General features: G+C 41.6%; 1 protein-coding gene across 1 annotated transcript; it reads right to left on the bottom strand.

Moving 5' to 3' along the window:
- Positions 1-297: 297 nt before the first annotated feature.
- On the bottom strand, positions 298-6517 carry LOC100049373 (barH-like 1 homeobox protein). The gene is made up of 3 exons (XM_023961012.1): positions 4963-6517; positions 2889-3111; positions 298-1928 (listed from the first exon to the last, which is right to left on the bottom strand). Exons 1-3 carry the CDS (start codon positions 5411-5413, stop codon positions 1625-1627), a joined length of 978 nt encoding a protein of 325 aa, XP_023816780.1. The 5' UTR covers positions 5414-6517; the 3' UTR covers positions 298-1624.
- Between the last annotated feature and the right edge of the window lie 5996 nt (positions 6518-12513).

The following is a 12513-nucleotide window of genomic DNA, read 5'->3' as shown; positions in this document are numbered from 1 at the left end:
CTTCTGCTTTGTTGGCCCCTCTCAAAACACATTATCAGGGAGGTATGTGCGCGCGCTCACAACACGAGCATCAACCTCGATGAAATTAAGCAAGTTTAAAAAAAACTTACTTCAAAATAAATCCCTTTAAGCAACATACATAAGACTGTTTAATCTCAGCTTGATAACAGTTGTATCCGTATTTTCTTTTAGTTTTATTTTAAATTTGTATTATTTTTGGTTAGATGGTTTGAATGTTCTTTTGCAGATATCATCACTCCATATAAGGAAAAAAACTAAAAATCCACATAACGCACATAAGTCAGAGCAGCTTTAATCGTGTTTTGTTTGCTGCACAAGCAGACACACGTAAACATCTAGGTTTTTTTCTCCTTGTGATGTCAGAAATCAATTTTCTAGAGATTCTCTGTCCACGTGTTGATTTCCTCTCCGTTTTCACACATTCTGCAGCCACGTGGTTAAAAGAAAGACTTTTATTTCCACATTTATAAAAAGTAATTCTCTTTTACATCAAATCCTCCATATTTTCTGTCCATCTTTTGCCTGTAAACGTTGCTAAAAAAAAAAGAATAATAATAACCTGACGAAATTGCTCGGAAGATCTGAGGAAGCTAAAAGAGCGAAAGAAAAAAAGCCATGAAATTTACGAAAAACACTCCACAAGTTTGATATCTGCAATATACATTTTCACCAAAGTAGAGTATTACAATTAGGAGTTATCACAGCTTCATATGAAATAACATGAGGAAATCACAACGTCTGGTCAAATACAACGAGAGCAGATCAACAGGTGCGCGCGGAAGCGCGCGCTCCCCATAAGAAGAAAAATCAGTAAAAAGAGTTTAAAAATGAAAAAGAAGGATATTTTTCCTGGTAATTCTGATACTTCCTGTAACTTCATATGTTCTTAATGCGGGTTCATCTTTGTTTTATTAATATTATTAGAATTATTTTTCTTTTCGTTAGTTTAAAAAAGTGCCAAAATACCAAATTTTACCACCAAAATGAGAAAATATCTGTTAAAAAATGAACAAGAAGATGTAAATATTCTGAATATATTTCTTGATAAGCTTAATTGGGGATTCATAAGAAAAAAATGGATTTGACAACTTTAAAATGTTCATTTTTTTGTAAATTATGTGAACAAAAAGAACCCAATATATAATAATAATAATAATAATAATAATAATAATAATAATAATAATAATAATAATAATAATAATAATAATAATAATAATAATAGTAATCCTGAAGTCTGGGTCAAAGTGCCTCCAACAGCTGCGCCTGCTGGGAAAATCGCTTAATACTGAGTCTGGGTTTAAATAAATACATAACTTAAATGCTTTGATTCATATCGAAAAATAAATAACTTATAAATAAAGCTCATGTTCTCTGGAACAAATAAAAACAAATGAGAATGAAAAACATCCATAATCTGGTTGTCAGTCTGAAGGCTGTGTCCATCTTCCTCCTCCTCTTCCTCCTCCTCGGCCTGGAGTTTGTTTCATATAAAGGTCGATTCTTCTTTTCTCTTCTTCGACTGTTTCTTTTGTTTTATTATCTTTTTCTGTCTCTGTTTTGTTCTTCCTGCGTAACAAATGGAAAGGAGTCCACTGCGCCCCGCTCACCGCTGCTGCGACGGCCGGGGAAGCACGCCGGACATGGGGGGGAGCGGCGGTGGCGCGGGCGGCGGCTCGCTGCCCCCCTGCAAGCCGTGCAGCAGAATCCGCGGAACCAGGGGTCTCTGTAGAGCCGGCGGGGGCGCCGAGGGGCCCCTGTACAGGTACAGGGCCGCCCCGGGGTCCAAGTTGGACACCAGGCTCTGCGGGTAGAAGTACGGGGACGGGAACATCCTCTGCAGGGCGGAGTAGTTCCCGGCCTCTGCCAGCAGCTCCAGCCCCACCGCCGTCTGCCTCTTCCACTTTGTCCTGAAGGAGAGAGGAAAACCGGAGTTGGTGCTGCGCACATCTGGATCCGCCAGCCCGCACAGTGTGTTTGACACCAAAACACATCCCATCTGTTAACCTGGGATCCAATTAAGTCTGGGATGTTTTTCTCATTTTGCCTCCTTTTTGGTTTTTTTTTAAGAAAATCTCCAGGCTGCCTCCTGAGTTCACACCCAACGATGCACTCCATGCAGGTGAATAATTCATAATAAATATAATTGAGTAGATATAGTAGTTCCTCTAAATTATTAATATGCACACATGCAACGATACATAATTCATGGGCTACTCCGACTCAAATTGTGTTTTTATATTTATTTATGTCATTTAGCTGCCTGAGAGTTAGAGGTGCAAATAAATAAATAAAAAATAAGCACACCAAACCTCAGTCAAAATGTGATTTTTTTCCCTCCACCTTTTCTTTCAGTGGCATCTCTTCACTTTGCGCTCGCGCACAGACTTTCCAGTTTTTGTTTGTTCGCACAAAAATGCATCTGTTTTTTTTCCTCTGGTGTAAGATCTAACTTTGATTACCTCCAAAAAGTAACGAAGGTGCAGAAAACCGAACAAATACAAAAAGATTGGAACGTTATTCAAACCTCCAGGAAATAATTTTTTTACCCCAGGAACCTGCCCAAACATGGAAAATTTATTTAAACGTTAAAGTTCTAAAAATGCTATATAAACAAAATGGGGTGAATAAATAGAAAAAAAGTGTGGTAAAGATTTGATTTTTTAACAGTGACATTAGAACGTTAAAAAACCAAAAGAAATGATCATTTTCTAGAAAATTTCGAACAAACCTTCCGAAAAAAAATAGAGATCCATAAATAAAAATTGTGTGGGGGCACAAATTACATAAACCCTTGGCATTTCACTTTTGGGTGATGATAACAAAACTGCCTTCTTGGGTCACCCTCTTTACATCCTCCACATCTTTACCTCCGATTCTGGTACCAGGTCTTGACCTGCGTGTCGGTGAGGTTCAGGGAGGCCGCTAGCTCCATGCGGTCCTGGACGCTCAGGTACTTCTGGCGCTCGAAGCTGCGCTCCAGCTGCGCCAGCTGGTGGTCCGTGAAGGCCGTGCGGGCCTTCCTGGGCTTCTTCAGCCGGACCTGCGGGCTGTCCCTGCTGCTGGAGATCTCCCTGTCCCCCTCCTCCTTCACTGCAGCGAGAGGGAGAGACATTTCACACAAAGGAAAACACATTTAAGGGGAAAGGTGAAACCTCAGTCAGACCACGAATATGAAGGGAAAGGTGTAACAGTAATTTAATGCGCAGCTGCAGCGCAAGGAGGAGGATGGAAGGGGGGTCTGCAGTAAAGAAAGGGATCAATAATTGGTAGTTCAATTTTTCTTGCTTTGCTGCAACCCATCTATATTTAAACACTTTTTTCCAAATAGGACTGGAAGTTTTTTTTGTGTGTGGATAGGACAAAAATAAACCATAAAATATACAACATTTATTGATGTTTTCACAAAAGCTCAATTGTTCCAAAATAGTAAAATTGAAAAATTCTAAAAAAAATACCGAAATTGTCTTACATTTTAATTTTTTTGTCTATTTGTGTATATACAAAATCTGTTTGATATGGCACAAAGTCCGGACTAAAGAAATGTCAGTATTCAAATTGTAGAATTTCTGGTTTCAACACCTCACCACCTGGTTCAAAGTATTTTTTTTAATAGTTTCGAAAAGTTGGAACTTTTAGAACTATTAAAAGTGTTTTTAAGCTAAATTTATATTCTTTAGAGGTTTTGATTGATTAGAAACCGCTGCGCAGAAATCGGTGTTTATTGTTAAATAACTTGAAACGTTTGGTTTTAAATGGTTAAACTTCTTCAAATGCCCACAGAGCCTTTCTGACGTTTCTCATTTTTCCTGCAGGACAGGAACCCACTGCTTATCATCACGTCTCATAAAAAATTATAGAAAGGATTGAAATGGCACGAACGATGAGTGATCCTCGCGCTCGAGTCGTCTCAAAAAGACGCACAATAATCCGCCTAATTGAGCCACGAGGGAAGAACCGGCCTTTCAACCGCGACCACAGAAACTTCACAGGAGCGTGGAAATGAAGAGGCGGCTACAAATCTGATTAGAGCCGGGGACAAAAGCGCGTGGAAACCGTGCTATGTTCCAGAAATCGCGAGAAATCAAAGTTACGGCGCGCGCCCAACTGCTCCGTGCGCCCCACGGCTTTCTCATTAAATCTGATGGACTTCTCCACCCAGTCTGCACGGGATAGAAAACGTGAAATAATTTATAGCTTTCAAAACACAAAGCTTAAGATTTTCTTTTGCCACGTTTGAAAAAAAAGTTGAAAAGTGATCATTTCCGGTCTCGCTGCGCTGATTTGGTTGCATGGATCATCTTTCCATGAGGCAGCGCTTCATTAAACTGTCAATGGAGGTGACATGTCTGTTATGGCTGACATGATTGGAAACAGAGAGGCCCTTGATGGCATTTATCTAGAGCCGACCCTGTCATCTCCTGACACTCCCACATGCTTCCAGCGTTGTGCCAAAGCTGGACAGACGCGCACCCATCGAAAATTTGAGAACAATGACCTAGTTTGACCCGCCACGGTGCTGCAGAATCACCTCAGCATCCTTTGGTTTCCGGTTAATTTAAAGACAAAATCGCTTTTGATCACATTTTGACATTAATTCTGGATATTATTACTGTTTTTGAATTTTTCTAATAGATTAAATTTATATTTAATTTATATTTTATAATAAATATTTCTAGGAGGTTTTATTTAACGTGTTTTAATTTGTTTCCCAAATAATCACAAACATTTAAGGACAAATTGGGGTTTATCAATTGACATTTTTCCTTAAAAATGCATTAAAGTAAAAATGTTAATGTAAAATATATATTTGAAATGTAAAAAGCTGCTTTTTTAGGGTTATTTTGATTTGTAACTTTAATGAAAATATTTTTCCCTGCAGTTTTCCTGTCGCCGCAGTGGAAAAAGCGCCTCCTCTGCAGCTGCAGGTGACCTGCTCCTTACCTTTGTATTCACTGTCAGACGAAGAGTTGCTGTGGATTTTCTCCATAAAGTCGTCTGCTATCTTTGAGGCCAGCCTCCCCGCCTCCTGGGTCGGCTGTCCATTGCTGGAGTAGGGCGCGCACGCCGCCAGAGGCTTACAGTCCGCAAGAATGTCTCTGATGAGGAACGACGAGGTCACGGTCCTCTGCTGCGACCCCGCGGAGATCTGCGCGTGCTGGAGGTGCGGCGGCAGAGGCACGCCGTGCGCCTGCCTCTGCGCCACTTCGTCCACGCACTCCCTCCTCGGAGACGGCGGCGACGAGCAGCCGCTCTCCGCGTCGGATCTGGGGCTGAACTCCAGAGGTGAGCGGCACTCCCCCGCCAGGCTGTCCCCTTTGGACACGGGGCTTCCGGGCCTGTGCGACAGCAGCGAGTCGATGCCAAAACTGGACCCATTGGCGGACGCCTCCATTGCTGTGATGAAGCCTCCTCAAATGACCATTTGGACAAGTTTTGTTTCAGGGAGGAACGGGGTGGTTTTTAGATTGAGATGATCCTGAAGACGGCAGTCGGTTCCGCAGCAACACGAACACTTTTGGAGTTGTTACGCGTGCAACAAACTCATTCGCTGCTTCCGGTTTCTTTACTCTTTATGAATGAAATATTTCCAGCCCAGTTGCAAAAGCCATCAATCCGATCTTCTTGCGTTTTGGCGATTCAGAGACGCTGAAGTCGGTCCTTCTGGCTTCCTGAAGGTTCTGCTCCTTTGCTCTGAGTTCAAAAGCTCTCTTCAGAAAGATGGAGCGGCAAGCAGCGAATTGATCTAACGCAAAGAGGAAAAACTCGAGTCTTCGGCGCGTCAGCACCATGGACAGTTTCAGGCGCGGCGGGCTGGAGGGAGGAACGGGGGATGGTCTTCAGGGCAACCCGTCATGCGGCCACCGAATGTTGATGGCATTCCTTTGAGGAAGACAGAAAAACCTTTAAAAACACGAAGCTGGATGAGAGAAAAGCGTCCAAGAGCTGCAAGAGGAAGGAAGCGGAGAGCAAGGTGCGGAGCGGAAGAAGAAGAGGAAAAAAGAGGGGGGAGGGAGATAAACTGGGTTAAATAGTCAGAAGTGGTGAGTTAAAGGACGAGATGTGATTGGGGTGGGAGGGAATCCCAAAAATTTGAACTTGAGGAAAAGTCAGAAGCTAGGTTTTAAGAGCGCCTGGTCCACGTGAGTCCCCTGTGACAAGCCTTCATTGGCTGAGGGAGGCTGGAGTGGACCTCCCTACACGCCCCCTAACTCCGGCTGCCTATCACCCTCCCCTTTCTGCCTGCCTCCCCTCTCTGGCTCGTCCTCACTTTGATAAAAGAGACACTGAATTCATCAGGAGACTCAGATCCAACTGTTTACAGGCAATTTTCACACTGTTTGCTTTCATTACATCATTGATGAGGCTTATAATGGGGTTATTATGGGGCTGCTCGGTGCCTCTTTTTTCCTGCACTCTTTCTTTCACTGGATTTATTTCGCTGCTCTTCCGCTAACCTCCCCACCTCAAGAATAAAAATGAATTATTAGTCGTGTAATTTTGACTTTTATATTTACATTTATTTATTTTCTTTTTAAACATTGCTGAGTTTTCAAGGGTCATTTGGTAAACAAAATGTAAAACAACTTGTAATTTGTTCTAAGAATAATACATTATTTGTCTTTTGCTTGTATTAATTATTAATGTTTTATATTTAAAACAATATTAATAATAACCATGATTTGATGAAATTGTTATTGCTAAAAAAATGTAAATTTTCTTTTTTCAAAAACATTTTACGACATTTTTTAGTCTGTTTTTTTTTTCGTTTTTGTTGTTTTTGTTTTGTTTTTTCGAAAATTGTGATTTTGCTCACACAATTACGCACGTCAGAATTTTTGTTATTTTAGGATGGACGGCTCATTCGTGCTCTCCACTTAGGAAAAAAAGGCTTGGAATAAATAAAACCTTCTTATTGTCCACTCATTTTATTAATATCTACTGTTTTTTGCCAAAAAACTTAAATAATGTGCCTTCCTCCATCTTTCAACCTTAATGCCTTTGTGCGCACATTTTGCACACTTTGAGCTCCTACCCAACAGTTTACCCCGTGCGGCGGCCTCGACAGCCCCTAATAATCTCCCCCCCGCATTATCATCTCCCCCCGTACCACTCTCCACTCACGTCCAAAAAAACACACACACACCTCCTTCTTCTTCTCCACCCCATGTGACCACCAGATTGGAGGCGCGCGTCGGTCTCGCAGACACCGGCAGGTTAGTGAATCCGCTCCCCGCTCCCATGGGGTCCCATCACGACTGCAAGCTGTCACAGACGAGGCGGGGACAACACAGAGATGAAGCAGCACACACCCACCCTGACTTAGCTGTTTCTTTCTCCACTGCTGGCGCGTGAAAAAGAGCAGAGGTTTGATGCTTCCTCTCACGGTTTTTCCCTCCTCTTACTCTCTTTTCTGTGTCCACAGACCGGATCAGTGCTGCTGTGAATTAGTCATAAAGAGGTTTTTCTACTGTGACCTCTGAGTCTGAATAGAGACCCAAACTCTTCCTTCATTTGACCTTTATTTTACATTTTTTTGGATAATTTTCAATTAGAAGCGTGTACATAGCTATTTTTTGTGATAGGAAAAAGCATGTAAAAGAAAAGGTAGAGTTCTTGAAAACGTGTTAGTGACTAATACTTTTCAGTCTTAAATTAAATATGGAATATATGAAAATACTTTTTAACATTTTCAAATTCATAAAAACGAACCACAGCCGCATTATTCAAATTGTGCACAAACACTTAATTAGTTTTTATTTTTAGGAGCAAGAACTAAAAGAAAATGATTTTTAAAAGGGGAAAAACATTCACTACAAGACATGAACCACAAACAAAGCAAATGCAACAAAAGCAAACTTTACATTATGTTATTTTAACCCCAAATCATTCAAATATGAGGATTTTCAATCATTCTATGTAGTCAAATAAATAAAAACATAAATAAATAAACCTCCAAATAGTACTTTGTCAAAGTAATTTTTGCACACGAGGTTAGGTTGCTGGTCTTTAGCTGCACTTGTGTTTATTTGTGTTATTAACAAAGTAGCTCACAATGGTGCTCAGTGTATGTGGTCAGTAATGTAAATGTATATTTCTTTCTCTAAGAAGTGGTCAGAATTGTAGATCAAGAGGGATTCAGTGATGAAACCCTCATGTGTTTGCATGTAGCCTTGCTTATGACCACACACACACACACACACACGCACAGACACACACACACACGTTTAGGTTTGCTCACCACTCTGAACACCAGCAGCCTTCAGCTCGGATTTGTACCAAAACAAACTTGGCACCTTTGGGTCATTACAGTCCCTTCCTGTGGCTGAGATGACATGCGGATTGTTTCAGTCTTATATTTAATTCTAATCAGGCTGCTTGCCTTTCAATGCATGCCATAAAGGCTGAAATAAGAAAAGCTGGCAGTGGTTTAACAGTCCAAACTGACCTGTCAGTGCTCATAATCCATCTGCAGACATGTGATTTATTTTATTTCTATATATTTCTCTCCTGGTCCACAAGCTTTTTCCTCTAATAATGCCTGCTGGGCCTTTTCAGGCTTTTGAGGAGGGGAGGGGGGGTAAACAAGAGAGAAAACACATTTTATTAACCCGCTCAGTCAAGAAAAGGTGTTAAATGTGAACCCAGATGAGTAAAAACGCGTGTCGCCCTTGAATAAACTTTGGCATTTCTATCGTTTTGGTGCATGGAATAAAGCATGTCTCTCCAAGAGAGGAGATAAGTGAAAGAAGATGACTCCGCTCAGCAAACAAACAGCACTGAAGAGGGGGAAAAAAACTTAAGGTGGGGAAGAAAGGCTCCTGCTGTGGAGCTGGTGCTGCACCTTGGGCCAGTAAGGGATGCAAATGATGCACCTTAACGCCATCAGGTAGTGCAGTTGACAGAAAATAATGAGAACCCCCTGAATCTTTTATAAGGTTAACACTCACATTTCCCAGTCAGCTGTCACACAAGAAAGAGTTTAGCACATGCATGCAGGCGAAATAAACCTTCATCGTCTCATTAATGCTGACAAGGCCCTGGACCGGCAGCTCCCCACGCCGCCGCCGCCACCACCTTCGTTTTGTGTCGGTAATTTGCAGAGGAGACAGGCCCCCTTCTCCTGGAGAAGAAGGAGGAGGAAAGAGGAGGAGGAGAGCCGGCGTGAGAGGGAAGGAGTGGGGAATTGTGTTGCATCGTGGAGTGAGTGTAGAAGAAAAGAGAGGAGGGAAGGTGGGCCTGGGGGTGGGGAGAGGGGAGGAAGGATGGCTAGCGCGCCAGGAGTCTGATTCTCTCCTAATTGGAAGCATTGGGCATTGTCAACGGAGGAATTTCAGCTGCTCACTGACAGGTAGGGCCGTCAGAATGATAGCCCACTTGTCAGCGCAAAAGACCAATAAAAACAAACCACTTTTGATTTAATTGGAGGCCTAACCATAGAGTGTGTGTGTGTGTGTGTTGCCTGCAGGGCTAGGGCCGCAGGGAGGAGGAGGAGGAGGAAGAGGAAGAGTGCTGCTGGGGCATTTGTGTCTGTTTGTGAAGGAAATCATCACTCCAGCCATCAGCGTGCTTGGCTCCCCTCCATCTCTGCCGTCACTCCTGCCTCCCGTTCCGCTGCTCTCTGGAGGTGAGTGGTCACCTGGCGCCGGGGGTTTGATTTCGTCCCAGGAGGCCTCCCTGAGCAGCAGCATCAGAGCCGAATGTACACTTTCTCCCTCTTCTTCATCCTCCGCCCCTTTTCCCTTCATCTTTTGCTTCTGTCAACTGACTTGGGTTGAACAAAAGGATGAGCAAAGTTTGACATTTCTGCTGCTCCGCTGTCGGCTCTGTCCCGTTCCACAAATCCTGACAAACTTTAAGTTGTGCTGAAAGCGTATGTCACAAACCTGTGCTACCTGAGAGCCTGAAGCCAGGAGCAGCAGATAAATGCTGATGAAATTAGATAAAAGGCTTTGAATGGAAGTGTCATGTGAATTCAATGTGCTTATCCTTTCCAGCAGTGAGGAGAACGTTCCAATGAGGTCCAGTTTGGAAGTTACTCTTTAAGTGATCAAATGATTGATTGATTTGGAGCTGACCTTTTCACATAGGTCATAACAGAGCACCATCAGTTGTTTTCCTCTTTTCTTCCCCCACGAAGACCGCAGTTTAAGATTCGCTCTAATAAACATGGTGTTTTTTTTATGTTTTTAACATGTTCTTGTGGCATATCCCGTATGATGGAGGACACATATAAAGAAAGTGAAGCTTAAAATTGCATTTCTAAGTATTTCTTTATTTAAATTGTATTGAATTTGGAGCAGACAAAAACTGCTTTTGGAAAAGGCTTGTCTCAGTGACGTACATGCTATAATCAGTGAGACACAAGCTCCCTGCTCTGTTCCATTGTGATGCAGACAAATAGATCCATGTTCGACTTTGTTTTCCTCGTCTGAGCTGGTATCTGGCTGTCTGGCTGGATAGCTTCAATGTTGCTCACCCTTTTGTCATTTTGGGGTTGTGAGAGCCTGCCAGTTAGCAGGAGAGAGTGTAAATACACTGATGATGGTAAATGGGGGCACGTTCACTCCACACAGACTGTTAGGCCAACAACTTATAAGTAAGTCTCTGATGAACTACTGCCACTCTGCAGAAATTATGTCCTAGAAAACGACACAGGTTTTTTGATTGTATCTAAAAATAATTAGTCATAATTAAAAAACCACTGAGAATACTTCTACAGTAGATCAAAACATCGTCGGAGTGGATCTTTACCCAGATCAGCTTCATAACCACCCACTTCTTAATGCACTCCCATCATCCCGTTCTGCTCTGTCGACTCGGTGCACGTTCCCCACCGTAGCCAGCATTTTATTATTCTTGACAGAGTTGAATGAACACATCTGGTCAGAGGATAAGAGGCGATGGAGGGATAGCGCCAAGAGGTGGAGAGGTGAGCGCCCAGCCAGTGGAGAGAGGCATGGCGAGGTGGAGGACGAGGAACTGTGACCATCCATCATAAATGTCCCTCATGAAGAGCGCCAGCTCCCACAATTCACGGCCAACTTCTCCTGACTTTTGACCCGGTGGACCCGCAGAAGTCCATCAGGAGAAGCTTTGAGGGCAATAATTTGTCATTAAGAGTTGTTTTAGTCAACAACAGGGGTTTCTATTTTAATCATCGATTCATTAGATGCGTAAAAAGCTGTTTTTCTCACATATTCAGGCTTGTAAGATCTACATTTATTTATACATATTTTTCAGAGTATACGTTACGGTTTCTTACATAGTTTGGTAGCTATGCAACTTATACTCATGAGCAACCTACATGTATATGTGATTTTAAATAAATAAATAACAACAACTGCTGGAGGGCACTGTAGGTCAGTATTTACTACTGACAGCATCGCAGAAATAGAAACATGGCTACATACTCACCAGGTATACGATGCACACTCTCAAATGCGCTTTTATCATGTGGTGTTCACACTGTTCTGTCACTGTCCGATACTAGCGTATGTACTTACAGTTGGAAGAGTTTTGGTGTGAAATGTCGAAGGGGTGCAAATTTTCTGAATCTTGCTCCAGGCTTTTTCTTTCACAGCTCTATTCTCAAATTTGAAAGACTTGGTGTCATAGGATTACAGCTGGGCACAGACAATTGCTATTTTCTCTGTCATGATCAATACTCAAACGGATGGCACTTCCGTGAATTAAACTGGTCATCATCCATACGTCACTTCCAAATCAGAGTCCCTTATTGCTCAACGTTTGGCCTGGTTTAACTTCCAACGCCCGTCTTGTATGTAGAGTTAAAAATGGACACAAAGGATGAAAAATTCAACAGACTTAGTGATTATAAACTAATATAAAGAGTTTAGTTGACTTGTTGGAATGTTTTTCGTGTTATGATTACCTTAATAGTTGATCATATATTGTGTTAAAGATTCCTCCTATGTTGAAAACAAGCTTAAATCTGAGTTTTGCAGAGCAAAAAAGCAACCGCAAAATGTAATCCATTCATAAAACAATAGGAGTTTGAAAGGAATTATTTTTCTTTTTTCCAGGACCAGACTTGAGTGAAATCTGTCTGACCTGAGAGTTTCCTGTATAACAATGATGAAAAATGCCAGTCTTCAATCTGTTCTCTAGATAAAAAATAAACAAAAACAATAAAAAAAACAGGAAGTTGGTCAATATTTTCATGTAAATCTAAAAATGATCTTTATTTTTAGAATTTTATTTAATTTTTTCATTTTTATATTTTCCCTTTTGTGTATCAATTAAGTTATGTTCTATTCTATTCTATCCTTAATGTGAACAGAAAACAAAATCAAAAGAAATTTTAAAAAAGTCCTGTAAATTTATGTAAAAACTATAAAACTGCTCATAAAAATCCACTTTTATTTAACCGATTGAGGTTTTACAATCTAAACAGGTCAGACAAAGAGCTGTTTTCTACATGAATGTCAAAGTTCAATGTTAGTCTGCCATCAGACTGCGTTTGAATGATGG

The sequence above is a fragment of the Oryzias latipes genome, chromosome 12, assembly GCF_002234675.1.
Source record: "Oryzias latipes chromosome 12, ASM223467v1".
Classification (NCBI taxonomy): domain Eukaryota; kingdom Metazoa; phylum Chordata; class Actinopteri; order Beloniformes; family Adrianichthyidae; genus Oryzias; species Oryzias latipes.
The sequence above is the reverse complement of the archived record's forward strand: the minus strand, read 5'-3'. Positions and strand labels throughout refer to the sequence as shown.